Source organism: Cervus canadensis, chromosome 1 (assembly GCF_019320065.1).
Source record: "Cervus canadensis isolate Bull #8, Minnesota chromosome 1, ASM1932006v1, whole genome shotgun sequence".
Classification (NCBI taxonomy): Eukaryota; Metazoa; Chordata; class Mammalia; order Artiodactyla; family Cervidae; genus Cervus; species Cervus canadensis.
In genome coordinates this window covers 102,645,397-102,660,202 of record NC_057386.1, presented here as the reverse complement: position 1 = coordinate 102,660,202, position 14,806 = coordinate 102,645,397, and the positions used below count along the sequence as shown (strand labels likewise).

Genomic DNA, 14,806 nt, shown 5'->3' with positions numbered 1-14,806 from the left:
TCCTGAGGAATCACCGAAAGAAGACACCATGGAAAGAGTTTAAGAAGAGGGAGGGAGTTAAACTTGGTCATGACTTCAGCCTGAGATAATTTCTCAACTGAGTTGCTAAACTGGGAGGAATTTGGCTTATTCCACTTTTAGGGCAACAATTTCCTGGAGATGAGGCTTTTAAAGAAAGTGCTGTCTGAGTGCATACTGAAAGAAGAATGATTAAACAACCATTGTTCTGGCCCATCCCTTGCAAGCCTGCGTGGTATCTGAAGTCAAGGCGCAAATTAAAAGAAGAAACTTCATCTCAGACACATCTCGTTGGCATTTGTTCAGTTTCTTTCCATCTGGGAGTGCAGATGCTGGCCGCCCACAGCGCGTGGCTCAGCTCCAGGGTCTGAGTCTGATATAAGCCTCTCACCCACACACGTGCCTGAGAGCGAGGCAGCCTTGGCAAATGTCCGGAAGGTCACTGAGTGTCTGGTGGGGATGGGGGATCTGAAGATGCGTGTGCACTTAACACTCTGCATGACAACGGTGGAAAGCATGGACTTCCTCTTGCAGAGCCATCACCCTCTCAGGGAGCCTGGGTCGGAGCTGCCCCTCTGCAGAGGGACCACTGTACTCACCGTGTGTTTCCATGAGAGATGCCACATCCTCAGACAGGAGGCTCTTCTCTCCAGGGTCTGGATTCCAGACAGGAACGAGTCTCTTAGAGGCCCTGTCTCATGTCTGGGACACTTCATGTCTCCTGATCCAGGAGGTCTCGGGGGGAGGACTGGGGTCAGAAAGGCAGGTGCAGGAGCATGGGCTTGGGTCCCCTAACCTCCCTGGGCCTCAGCCTCCTCCTCTGCAGGGCGAGCATCATCACAGCGCCTGCTTCGGAGGGTGCTATGGAGTCACAGGGGATGATGTGTCTCTGGGTTTGCAGAGCTGGGGGCAGGGGCCATGCTCCTTGAGTAGGTGTGAGTGAGTGACCAGGTGACATCCACGTCCTGAGTCAGGGAGGATGTGTCGTGGGCCTGACCAGATCCCAGCGGGTGTGCCAGGCCCCTGGGGCTGCCCCCAGATCCAGGGAGGGATGTGTCTAAGGGACACCTGGGCTGTTGTCAGTTCTGAAGCTCTGGAGAGAAATGAGGTAGTAGAGGGCCTGGTGGTCCTGCCTGAGCCCCTGGAATCACGTCTCAGAAGCCAGGAGGAATTTCACAACCTTAAAACTGGACCCTACATCCCAGACAAGGCTTCTCTGGAAATCAGAGCCATGGCTGGGATCCACTGGGACCACTCCTCTCAGTTGAGGGGGCACTGCCAGGAGGGGAACTGACAAATAGCTGATGAGCCGATGAAGATGGTCAGTCCTGTGTCACATGATGCCTCCTCACTCCTCCAATAGGCAAAGGCCTATTTATTTATCATAATGAAATGAAAGCCTCTGTTGGATTTTGGCTAGACTCTGCAGAGATGGTGAAGTTTTTCACTAATTAGGTAACCTGTAAAAGCCTTCTTTTCCCTGAGCCAGTCTGCAGACCCAGAACATTCTTCCCAAGAGTGGAATGCTCTTGAGATCATGAGCAGGATACGGGCACGTCTGTTGGGATTGACGATATTATGGTCACCATGCCTACATTGTCCCTGTCCTCTTGTGGATGCAGGGCCCCCGCGCTGGAGTGGGTGGGGCGATGCACTGATGTAACCTTCTGTGTCCCTCCACAGTTGCTGGCTGTCACTTGGGAATGGCGCCATCTGGGCCTTCGTGGCCCCTGCCCTGTTCATCATCGTGGTATGTTCTCTGTCTTGTGGGTGTGGAGCTGGGTGGGGCTGGGGGTAGTGGAGTAGAGGAAGCACTGGGCTATGTGGAGATGGGGCTGGGATCCCCGGGAGTAATGTCCGAGGCTGTGGCAGCACCAGTCCTGTTACAGCCCCTCTTGTGGCCCGTGACCCAGAGCCTCATTACTCCAAAAGATACTTGGCAAGGTCGGCCATGTTTTCAGATGTAATGCAGACCAGATTAAGGCCCTTGGTGCTTTTCCCACCAAAGCAACCAGTATGGGTGTGCACCCAGGTGGGGCAGTGCAGACCCAGCTGGTTCTTTTCCTTCTCGCTGTTCTTTCATGATTTCCTCACATGCACATCTCCATGGTCAAGGAGATGCAGGATCCAAGGCTGCGTTAGGAAGTTTTAGTCAAAGCTCCCTGGGAACCACAGGTAACAGAACTCCTGTGATTATGAAGGACCTACTCAGAGAGGTTGACAGAAATTGGGATTTATAAACTCATAGTCAGGAATGCTTACCATGGCTGCTGGGTTCAGGATTCAGACATGGCCATCTCCACGTGTTTCTGGCTTCTCACATATCAGCTCTATTTTCCTTTAAGTCGGCTCCATTCTTAGGCTGCCCCAGCTGCTGGTAAGAAACTCTTAGGACCACACAAAATTTCAGTATTCATCTTGGGGGGAGAAAACTCCTTTGCTCTTCTTGCTATTGTTCTGCTGACATGTCCCACAAAATCCTATGATTGATTCTCATCATTTCTAATGGGCTTGACTTGGAACTCTGCCCACCATTGACCCCCTCTCTCACTGAAGTCAGAGGAGCAACATGCTCTGATTGACCAGAGGAATGGAATGTTCTGATTGGGAAGCAGAATGTTCTGACTGGCCTGAGGAACAGACTGTTCTGATTGATCAGCCCTCCCTATGGCCAGAGGAATGAAATGCTTTGATTGGCCAAAGTTCTGAAATGCTCTGATTGGCTAGACCTAGGTCACAGTTCTAACCCTGGGTCCTTGTACTTGGTTTCTGGTGAAGTTATTTAACATTAATGATAAAGGCTTAAATTTATAGAGATCTTTTAAGAAAGATGTTTTTACATTAAATGTCTCTTTTCCTTGCCCTTGAAATAGCTACTTGAAGAGACGGTGATTTCTGTTTTATAGAGGAGCAGATTGAATGATAAACTCCTGGCCCTGATTGCAGCTGTACTGCTTTAGGTGTTCCCTTCCTCTCCTCCTCCCCTTCTCCTGGCCGTCTTCCTCTTGGTATTCTCCTCCTCCTTCTCCCCAGGTGCTAGTAAACCAGCTTGAGCTCTCTCGAGCAGAAAAGGCTCAGTCCTGGGAAGCACGGGGAAATCAGACATGGCTGGTTCTGGGCACTCAGTGATGTCAGCTGGTATCTCCTACTCAGCGCATGGCCCCGCTGCCTCCTTGCTGTCTCCATCTGGATCAGGCAGGCTTTCCTGGGGAGGACAGCTCCTGATGGAGCTGGCACCCTGACAACACTCTTCAGCTCAAGGTGGGGAGGGAGGCACTGCTCCCAGCAGTCCCTGCAGAAGTCACAGGGCAGATTCTGATTGGCTCCTGTGGGTCAGGTGCCTGTCCCAGAGCCAATCACGGAGACTGAGATGGAGACAGATGACTGGTCGGGCCTGAACCACATGGCTGCCCAGGGGTCACCCCCCTGAACTCCAGGGCCTGGAGGTGGGGGTTCTCAGGAAGCCCTGTGAGGAGGGGGCTTTGGGGAGAGGGGAACAGCATCCTTGCACCCTGCTCAGTATTTGGGGTCTGGTCAGGGGTGAGGCATCCCCATGCTGTCCCAGTCTGAGCATCTCTCCCCACAGGTGTTGGGGGCTGACCCAGGAAATCTCCCCCACAACCCTCCTGCCCACCCTGAGCATCCACAAAACACTCTTCCACACTCTGGGCTGAGACTCCAGAGCATGCTGTCCACACACCCCCAGGGTGGGGTCCAGGCTGTGTTTATTACCTCTCCAAAGGGTGCTGTCTTTGAGGCACCCTGGGCGGCCCTGATACTGAAGGCGTGGGAGGGGACTAGCCGGAGACAGTTGTGCGTTTGGTGTCCTCATTCAATGCCTCCCAATCCTGATGACAAACCCAGCTTCCCATGTCACCAGTGATGGCGGTGAGAGAAGGGACTTAGAGAGGGTCTGTGGACGGCACTGAAGCCCACCACCCTGCTCCCCTCCCCCACGGGGATATTTCCTAAATACTGTGAAGCCAGCCCCCCTTTCTCTCACCCCCTGCTCCCTTCCCCAGCTGCTGAGTTGAAACCTTCTTTTGACTTTGTTGCATATTCACTGGCAGGGACTGAAGCCGTGGGCCCTGGTGGTTAATTAGAAATGTGTCCAAGGGAAGATTCCTGAAGATGTGGCTTCCTGCTTCTTAATTAAAATTCCATTCAGGCATCCTCATGCCACATGAGGTGCAGCAGCATCTTCTTGGTAAAGGGTTTCTGGAAGGGCAGAGCGGGGACCTCATTGTGGTGTCCTTGTCTGTTTGGGACCCGAGGGAGGGCGGGTGGTGCCAGCCCCGCACACGATCCCCTCGTTCTGGCTGCACTGACTCGCTCCCTTCCATGCCCATCTCCTTCCAGGTGATGTGGGCTCTGGGGCGTCCACAGGTACAAGCAGGAGATGGGGAGTGGGGGGTGCTGCAAGCCTCCTGGATCCCCAGTGGTCCTAGCGCTCAAGCATCTGTGCCAGAGGAGAGGCGGGGCTGCGCTCCCAGCTCTTTGGGGCTTCAGGGCCCCTGGGCTCTCTGTAGGATCCACATGGAGCCCTGGTGGGAGAAGTGGGCATCAACCAAGTGCCCCTCCTGATACTGTGCCCCTCCTGCCCGGGGTTGGGGGGTGATCTGTATGGATGTGGACCAGACTCAGAAGAGGAGGGCCCAGGAGTGCATCCCCAATTCCCTCAAGCAGGACAGTGGGGGGCAGGGGCTGCTCCATCCCCCACAGACCACACTCCTGTCTGCAGTGTCCGTGCTGCCCTGGCCACAGACTCCCTGGGTCCCGACGCTGTCCCTCTGCCCTCAGCTCCTCTGTCTCGCAGGAACCAGGGTCCCATGCACCCCATCTCTGATTGCTGGCTCCCTGTGGTGCTTGGGTGTTTTCTTTCTTTATCCATCACGGATGGTCAGAATCATGTAGCTGGGTCACCTCCATGAGGGAAGGGGGCACAGCTGTCTCTGCAAGGCCAGGGCGATGCACACCTGCTCTGTGAAGGCGGTCTCCTTCCAGGAAGGGCCACCAGGTTGGGGAAGGGATGGGACTGTCGTCTCAGGTGTCCATCCTCTGCGGGAACTCAGAGCTCCGAGCACAGACCAGCGTTCTTCAGTTAATTGCTTTCAGCTGTGGGAGGTGGCACGTTATTGTGGTGACGGGTCCCTGAGCTTTCAGTCCAGGCTGTCCCCTGTCCCAGGGTTGTCTACAGTCATGTTACACCCGGCCTTTCACAGGATGACAGAGGCCCCCGTGAGTGACCCGGCGGGTACCCTCCCCTCCTGCTCCTGGGGTCAGGGAAGACGCTTCACTTTATCACCCAAATGGAGACACAGGCTGACTGACTCCAGTCCCCCCGACAATTAAAGCCTCCTGGTCAGAGCATGGATGGTGGGCGGGGGTGGAAGGGAAGTAGTTGAATGTTTGAGTCCCCCGTCCCTGTTCTCTCTCTGAGTGTTGACCTCACCCCTCAGGTCTGGAAGGCCCGGCAGCATCGCCCCCTTCCAGTCTCCCCGGGTGATCTGAGTGTTTCATCTGACTTCAGTCAGTGACAGTGGGGGATCCAAGGCTTCCGTGCCTGGATCCTTCCCCCCACCCACTGCAGCGTGGGGTCTGGCTGCAGCAGGGTCCCTGCACCCCAGGTCCTCCAGGATCACTGGAGCCCCACTGTCCATCCTGGGGGGTATTACCTCCAGCCCCACCCCAGCCCCTCTCCTCGACATCAGTCATCAACACCTGAGGACTGCAGTTCTCAAACTTGTTAGTAAGGGAATTACTGGGGAGCTTGGGAGCAGTTCCCACCTTAGGGGTTCTAGATTTACTGGATGTGGGCTCCAGGACCTTTCAGAGCTCCAGGGAATTCCACCGTGGAGCCAGCTTGAGGTCTGAGGAGGGCCAGGGGAAGTCAGGGAGCCCTGGATGATGAGGAGGGCAGTGTAGGCCTAGAACTGTTCGGCGACTTCACAGTGGAGTGCAGGGTCTGCCGGCGGTGGCCCACGTGGTAAATCCTGTGTAGGAGCACAGGCGATTACTTACAAGTCATCTGCATCAGCTGTCACACTGAAGCCATTGAGTTGAGTTGTTTCAGTAGAGACTGTGAGGCCTAGAAAGCCAAAACTATTTGCTACTTGGACCTTGAGAGAAAAATCACGCAGACCCTGGGCTGGAGGACACAGTGGAGGGGTCCAGAGACCCAGCCTCTCTGACCCTCAGGGCTCACGCTGGCCAGGGTTGGGTGTGTCTCATGTTCCTTGTCTCCTCTGAGGACCTGGGGTTGTGCGTGTTGAGTTGTTCCCCATTGTTCAGGGGCCCCCTGAAGACAGCAGTTTTCAGGATCGCAGGTACAGCCTGGCCCCATTGTGTAAAGTGTACACAGCTCTGTCTGGGTGCAGGTTCACATGAATACGTCTGTGGGAAAGAAATGTCTGGACGGATGCAATGGGATAGGGTTCCCTCCAGAGGGATTCGTGTCTGGGGGCTATCTGCTTGCATATCCCATGCATATAAAAAACACCCGGCAATTTTAAACTAAAACACTTTGGCAAGGTGCAGGTTCATGTTGGGGCATGTGGTTTCTGTGTGTCCTGGTGAGGTTGGTCTTGGAGAGGCAGGAACCTGGGGGACAGAGATTATCATGGTGATGCCTGCTGGGCCCATGACGGGGCCCGGGGAAGGGCAGATCCAAGCCCCTTCTGGGAACAGCTCACCCTTCACCCCACTGGCAGATACTGACCCCCCCTCCCAACTGTCCCTTCACAAATCATCCTACCTGATTATGAGGGGACATGGATGTCATTGCATGGATGTCCTTCAGTGAGCCTAAGTGCAGATATACCTATGGGGCCAGCAGGACTTAGAGAAGCAGGGACACAACCTGAGCCTCGTAAAGGGCTTGTTCCATGCCGGCCCCACTGGGGAGAGAGCCTCCAAGCCAGGGAAGAGAAAAGTCTGGAGCTTTAAAGTCCTTCTCTCACATGAAACAATGGCCTGGTTCAAAACTGGGAAAGGAGTACGTCAAGGCTGTATATTGTCACCCTGCTTATTTAACTTATATGCAGAGTACATTAGGTGAAATGTCAGGTTGCATGAGGCACACGCTGGAATCAATAGCCTCAGATATACAGATGATACCATCCTTATGGCAGAAAGTGAGGAAGAACTAAAAAGCCTCTTGATGAAGGTGAAAGAAGAGTGAAAGCTGGCTTAAAAATCAACATTCAAAAACCTAAGGTCATGGCGTCTGATCCTGTCACTTCATGGCAAATAGATGGGGAAAAAGTGGAAACAGTGGCAGATAATATCTTCTTGGGCTTCAAAAATCACTGTGGACAGTGACTGTAGCCATGAAATTAAAAGACGCTTGCTCCTTGGAAGAAAAGCTATGACAAACCTAGACAATGTATTAAAAAGCAGACATAACTTTGCTGACAAAGTTTTGTATAGTCAAAGCTGTGGTTTTTCCAGTAGTCATGTATGGATGTGAGAGTTGGCCCATAAAGAAGGCTGAGTGCCAAAGAATTGATGCTTTCAAACTGTGGTGTTGGAGAAGACTCTTGAGAGTCCCCTGGACTGCAGATCAAACCAGTCAATCCTAAAAGAAATCAACACTGAATATTCATTAGAAGGGCTGATGCTGAAGCTGAAGCTCCAGTACTTTGGGCACCTGATGTGAAGAACTGACTCACTGGAAAAGACCCTGATGCTGGGAAAGATTGAGGGCAAGAGAAGAGGGTGATAGAGGATGAGATGGTTGGATGGCGTCACTGACTCAATGGACATGAGTTTGAGGCAACTCTGGGAAAAGGACAGGGAAGCCTGGCATGCTGCAGTCCAGCATGAGCAACTGAACAACAACCACCTCTCACCTAGGAAGAAGCCAGAGTGGTTGTGTGACTCTACAAATACAGGTGTGTAAAGATACATAGATACAGATACAGTTGTTGTTTAGTCACTAAGTCATATCCGACTCTTTGTGACCCTGTGAACTCTAGCCCACCAGGCTCCTCTGCCCATTGGATTTCCAGGCAAGAATACTGGAGTGGGTTGCCATTTCCTTCTCCAGGGGATCTTCCCAACCCAGGGATTGAACTCACGTCTCCTGCGCTGGCAGGCGGATTCTATACCACTGAGCCACCAGGGAAGCCCCATGGATACAGTTACCAATTCCTAAATACAGATACAGAAATGGGTACAATTAGTTATCGGCATATAAATACAGAGTCGTAAATGCCTATAGGGACATAGAAACAAGTAGAGATACAAACCGTACTGTTTACTATGTCTATACGTGTCTCTATACTTTCATTAGGAGATCGTGGCCACATCCCAGTGAGTTTTCATGAATACCTGAGTAGCCCAGAGTCAGGTCAAGAAACACAGCATGGTCTGAACCCCAGAAGCCCTGCCCCATCATTCCCTCCTCCCAGCAGAGGTCCCCGTGGTCTTGAGTGTATATCCTCCCCCTGCCTTTTTTTCTGCCGAAATGCAGCTTGTGAATTATTGGTTTGACGTTCTGTCATAAGTAGCTTGTTGGCTGTTCTAATGCAGAGACACTTAGTTGATGAGATACATGATATTCGTGTTACAGACGCCTCACTCCAGGGCCTTTCCCAGTTTGCAGCCAGGCACAAGCCAGGGCGAGTGAAATGCAGTGGGGGACCGGGCCTGCTTCTGCTTTGTATTTTCATGAAAATACGAAGATTTGTTTCGCCCCTAGCTGCCGTCTCCCACTTAAGTGCGTTGATGTGGGATCAGAGGTTCACTGCGCCTTCTCTCATATTGCCGTGGCGGACGTGACTGTCTTACCAACTCAGAGGAAGCATGCACGCCAGATGAAATCAGACAGGCCTATGCTGAAAGAGAGAGAGGGGAAATAAATAAACCCCAGCAGAAGCTTTGGAGAGATGGGCACGAAGATGAATTATAACAGCCAATCATGCGGCAGCTTAACCATTATTGAAATGCTTCCTTCCGGGTCTTAAATACAGAGACCAGGAAATAACACAAGATCTGAAGTTAGATCAGTAACTTGTAGCGTTTCTATGTCTGTGAAACGATTTGCAGTAATCTGATCATCCGTTTAGCGACCACATCAAGGAATCTGTGAACCATAGCCTGAATCGTCTGGCTTCACACCTGAGAAGTCTGGGGCAGGGTCCCAGTTCAGCCTCCAAGCCAGCAGAGGGAGGGGGTGGTTGTGATGTGACCTCTGGGGCTACGTGGGTTGTTCAGGCTCCTCCCCTGGCATCCTTCTCTCAGGTTCTGGGCTTTGTGGCTTCTCCATCCTCTCCCCCAAATTATTGGGACACTTCATGGTTAAGCCTGTTTTCCTCCTGAGACCAAAGACATCACTGAGACATTCACAGGAAAAAGGATTTATGTTAGTCCCCTTTTATAATTTAAGTAATTTGATTTTTGAACATTAATACTCATGGCTAAAAATTTGAAAGCAAAGCTTAATAATATATATGAATAGTCTCTGCCCACATCTCTCTTTCAGTTCTCTGATTTCCACCCACCTCCCCAAAGAGATGCCCCTGGTGCTAACTTCTTGTGTATTCTAGGAGTGCTACACAGATATCAGTTCAGTTCAGTTCAGTCACTCAGTCGTGTCCGACTCTTTGCGACCCCATGAATTGCAGCACGCCAGGCCTCCCTGTCCATCACAAACTCCCAGAGTTTACTCAGACTCATGCCCATTGAGTCGGTGATGCCGTCCAGCCATCTCATCCTCTGTCATCCCCTTCTCCTCCTGCCCCCAATCACTCCCAGCATCAGGGTCTTTTCCAATGAGTCAACTCTTCGCATGAGGTGGCCAAAGTATTGGAGTTTCAGCTTCAGCATCAGTCCTTCCAATGAACACCCAGGACTGATCTCCTTTAGGATGGACTGGTTGGATCTCCTTGCAGTCCAAGGGACTCTCAAGAAGTCTTCTCCAACACCACAGTTCAAAAGCATCAATTTTTCAGCGCTCAGCTTTTCCTCACAGTCCAACTCTCACATCCATACATGGCCACTGGAAAAACCATAGCCTTGACCAGACAGACCTTTGTTGGCAAAGTAATGTCTCTGCTTTTTAATATGCTATCTAGGTTGGTCATAACTTTCCTTCCAAGGAGTAAGCGTCTTTTAATTTTATGGCTGCAATCACCATCTGTAGTGATTTTGGAGCCCAAGAAAATAAAGTCTGACACTGTTTCCACTGTCTCCCCATCTGTTTGCATATAGATGAATATAAATATACATTCACCTTGTTCTATGCATTTTCTGCATGGAAAGTGCTGCCTTGGTCCATAATGCATCCAGGGAGCAGGCTGCCCATGGTAGCCCCCCAGCCTGCTCCTTGTCGGAAGCAATTCAGGTTGTTTCCAGTCTTTTCTTGTTACAAACAAGGCTTCAGCTTTGGCCAGTGTGTGAGGAACCCAGGATATAAACTCCCAAAGTGAGAGAGGCAGGACTTGCTGGATGGCAGACAGAGGACCACGCTAAGCATTCTTCCCCCGGAATGCAAGGAATTTACTGGAGGAAGTATAGGTGGGAGAAACCCAAATGTATCAGAACTCTAGAAATCAACCAAAGGCATAGACTGAAAAGCGTTTGATCACGAAAATCATGCGTCTTGGTGAGAGAAGCAGGGTCTGTGCTTTCGATTCGCCACTCTGGCTGATAGTCTCGACTCCGTGACACAGCTTGTCACCTCCGGAGATGACTGTGCAGTATCCACCTGACCTCAGAAGAGGCTGTTTGCAGACTTCCCTGAACCTCAGTCTGGAATTAAAATGCACATTCTTTCCTGTTTTTTAATGGTTATTTTTGGCTGCATTGGTCTTTGTTGCCGCCTGTGGGCTTCTCTGTAGTTGAGGTGCACAGGCTTAGTTGCTCCGTTGCCTGTGATGTGGGATCATAGTTCCCCAACCAGGGATCAAACTCATGCCCCCTGCCTGGGCAAGTAGATTCTTAACCACTGGCCCACCAGGGAAGTCCCTAAAATTCCCATTCTTAAAGCGACTGCCAGTTAGTTCCCTCACTCTCTAGTCACTGTCTCACTTGAATGGGCTGCCCCCACGTTTTTCACATCTGCGCTGGCCCACCTCTCTCTTGTCTGCTGAGTGTGGCTTTCCTGTGGGTGTTGCCTGGTTAGTCAGTGTGGAGTGGGGAGGGCACTGGCATTGTGGATATTCCTGTTTGCCAGCTTCTTCCATCTTCCCTGACCTTGGGAGATGTCCACTTTTAACCTCACTTTACAGGTGAGAGAATGGGAGTGAATGAGGGGGCCTGACCATCTGGAGCCAAGCTGCCAGGTGTGGAGGTAGTCAGTGAAGACGGGGGTCCCACTGACAGCATCTGTTAGTTGTTTGCTATAAAGGCTAATGGACTTCTCAGGTGGTTCAGTGGTAAAGAATCTCCCTGCCAATGCAGGAGACACAGATGTGGGTTTGATCCCTGGGTGGGGAAAATCCCCTGGAGGAGGAAATGGCCACCCACTCCAGTATTCTTGCCTGGAGACTCCCATGGACAGAGGAGCTTGGCGGGCTACAGTCCATGGGGTCACAAAGAGTCAGACACAAACGTACAACAGACACACACACACATGCATAAAGGCTAATAAACCCTTATTCATTTACTGTGATGGTGTGAGCAAGGGGCTGAATGGGCAGAAGGGCCAGCTTCCCGGTGCTCCATCCCAAAGAACAGTGCAGGCAGGGATGCTCACTGATGGAGAGGCTGCTGCTGAGTCCTGGACCAGGGAGCCAGGGAGGAGGAGGTAGGAGGAGGGCTGGGAGTGGAGAAGGTGCGGGTCACTGAGGCAGAGTGGGGAGACATGTCTGCAAGACTCCTGAGATAAGGGGTATCAGCAGAGGTGCTTTGGAAAGGCCCCAGGCTGGACCCCCTAAGAAGGCACTGAATGCAGGTATTCAGGCCAGGAATGCAGATATATGTGTGGCATGGTCGGTCAGAGTGGGAGGGGCCTGAATCCCTGCTTGCAGCTTCCTTCAGACCTTAAGATGCCCTGCTGTGCCCCAGGTCTGGGATGGGGAGGGCCGCTTTCCCTATGAGGCTTGCCAGGGAAAGTCTTTGTTCTTGCCTGTGGTCGGGCCTGGAATTTCACACATGGCCAGGAGCCTGACTTCTCAGTGATTCTGTAAATGACCTCTGAACTTTTCAAATACAAAGAAGTCCCTGGCCACAGCACAACCCTGATTCTAGCTGGCGTGGATCCTGTAGCGGAAAGAAATCTAGAGGGAGGGGTCACTTCTGCTGTCGCCTGCCTGGTCAGACTCCTGTTCAGGACCCTGGAGAGCTGCCCATGGGAGAGGACAGGTTGTGATGGAACCACTGCCACCGACCCTTGCAGCCCCCCAGCCCTCAGCCCCCAAGGGGAGCCTCCCAGCCCCCCAGACCCCAAGGGGACCTTGTCTAGCAAGGAGGGAGCACTGGGCAGAAGATGAAGAATCTTCTACCATGGCCTCTGTGGATCCCGCAGCTGGGAGCCTGGAGTGGAGCCAGGAGGTGAGAGTCAGGCTGTCCTGGGGCTTTGGAGGTGTGATTTCCTATCTTTCCAACACTCAGACTGCACTGTGGGGGTTAATACTTACTAAGTGGAAAAACTGAGGTTCAGAGGACTTCAGTGTCACCCCCAGGGAATACATGGTGAAAGGAAGTTGGAACCAGTTCTGTCTGATTCTGAAGTTCACAACCTCCTTGCCTCAGTGCTGAGTGGAGTGGTGCTTGCTTTCTTTCTTTTAATATATATTTATTGATTTTTGGCTGCACTGGGTCTTCATTGCTGCACGCAGGCTTTCTCCAGTTGCAGCGAGCAGGCGGCTACTCTTTGTTGGGATGCGTGGTCTTCTCCCTGCAGTGACCTCTCTTGTTGTGGAGCACGGGCTCCAGGGTGTGCAGGCTTTACTGGTGCGTGGGCTCAGCAGGCTCGCAGGCTCCGGAGTGTAGTCTCATTAGTTGTGGTCCACAGGCTTCGTTGCCCCACGGCATGTGGGATCCTCCTGGACCAGGCATCAAACTCATGTCCCCCGAATTGCAAGGTGGATTCCCAACCACTGGGTCACCAGGGAAGCCTGAGAGGTGCTTTCTTTAATGTGCTTCTGAGGACTAGCCCTGGGATGTTGGGCTGTCTTTTCTCAGTAGCATAGATGTGTGCTCCCAGAAGCAGTCTTGCAGGGGTCTGTGTAGCTGAAAGTTCAATGACACTGTTAGATTTCTCCCAGAGATGCCATCTGTTTGCTTGAGAAGCCTGGCTGGGGAGTGGGTGCCTCCAGGTGGACTCAGACGTCCTGCAGGTGCGCTCCAGTGCTTACCTTGTCTCCTGTGCTCCTCATGCAGGTCAACATTGGCATCCTCATCGCGGTGACCAGGGTCATTTCACAGATAAGCGCCGAGAACTACAAGATACATGGAGATCCCAGCGCCCTCAAGTAAGCTGGACCTGGGGCTGTCAGCCGTGCCCCCCCCCCACTGCTGCTCCGGGGGTGGCAGGAGAACAGGTCACACTCTTGGGCTCACTCTGTGTCCACTTGACGTCACAGGGAGCACAGAACTCACGCCGTCATCCATCTCAACCAGAAGCAGCCCCTTTTCCCAGCTCACTGCGCCATCTGTGAAAGAGGGGGTTTATTAGATGATCCTCCAGAGACAGCTTCACCCCTAAAGTTAGAGGAGCTTGTGGTGGGATACAGAGGAGGTTCTCAAGCCTGACTGTCCTGCTGCGTCGGTCGTGGCTCAGCCCTTACCATCTGCTAAGACCTCGTGGGCTGTTCAACCCCGTAGCACCCTGCTTTGCTGATCTGTGTGGTGGGGGTGATAGCGGCCATCTCAAAGGTTGCCCTGACCTGTGCTGGGGCTGATCCATCCACAGAAGGAGCAGGTGTCTTCACTCTCACATTTGCTGCCTTCTGGGGTTTCCTCACCCCATTATTGGGGGTCTGCTGCTTGCAAGTGTCAGAAAACCCAAGACAAGCTGACTCAAGCAAAGGGCATATATGTCAACACAGGCAACCACAAGTCCAGGAGAGAGTCTAGAATGGCTTAGTCCAGGACCCAGTCTGCCTGCATTTCTCTGCCCCACATCACCTGTTGGTTTCACCCTGAGATGAACTGTGCCTCCTGGTGACAAAATGGCTGCCAAAGAAGGTTCAAGTCCATGGGAAAGTGTGTCTCTTTCCCTCAAAATCAGACAGAGGTCCTGAGCCTGCAGGCAGACTCAGACCAGGCCATATGCCCATCCATGAATCAGTTACAGTGGACGGAAGTCAGCAGTTAACCCAGGCCTGAGTCACATGGCCCATTCTGGTTCTGGGGTGCAGGCAGCACCTCTAAACCACAGGGCCAGGAAGTGGGAGAGGTGGCTCCTTGCAGGGAATTTAGGGGCTGTTACACAAATAAGGCAGGATTCCCAGGTGGTGCTAGTGGTAAAGAACCGGTCTGTCAATGCAGGAGAAGTGAGAGATTCGAGTTTGATCCCTTGGTCAGGAAGATCCTCTGGAGGAGGAAATGGCAACTCACTCCAATGTTCTTGCCTAAGAATCCCATGGACAGAAGGGCCTGGCAGGCTATAGTCCATAGGGTCACAAAGAGTCGGAAATGACTGAAGTGACTTATAAACAGGACACAGTTACTAGGCAGCTGGCTTTCTGTAAGTTACTTTAGCTACACTACATCTCTTCTGATCTGAAAGGGAAAAGAGTAAATATATCTGCAGCAAATCGATAAGACAATTATTCTGTAATGAATTCCAAACACTGTAAATTAACCTGACAAGTGGCTCTGGCTTCTCTGACTTTTTCAG

The 14,806-nt window shown here is 52.1% G+C and overlaps 1 protein-coding gene across 2 annotated transcripts in view; it reads left to right on the top strand.

The window, feature by feature from the left end:
• ADGRD1 (adhesion G protein-coupled receptor D1) overlaps nucleotides 1-14,806 on the top strand; it is a 174,094-nt gene that overhangs the window by 150,177 nt on the left and 9,111 nt on the right. For both annotated transcript variants that reach the window (XM_043488811.1, XM_043488803.1), the window contains 2 exons: nucleotides 1,702-1,768; nucleotides 13,345-13,436. In XM_043488811.1, coding sequence (XP_043344746.1) covers nucleotides 1,702-1,768; nucleotides 13,345-13,436 — 159 coding nt within the window. The remainder of the gene's footprint in view (nucleotides 1-1,701; nucleotides 1,769-13,344; nucleotides 13,437-14,806) is intronic.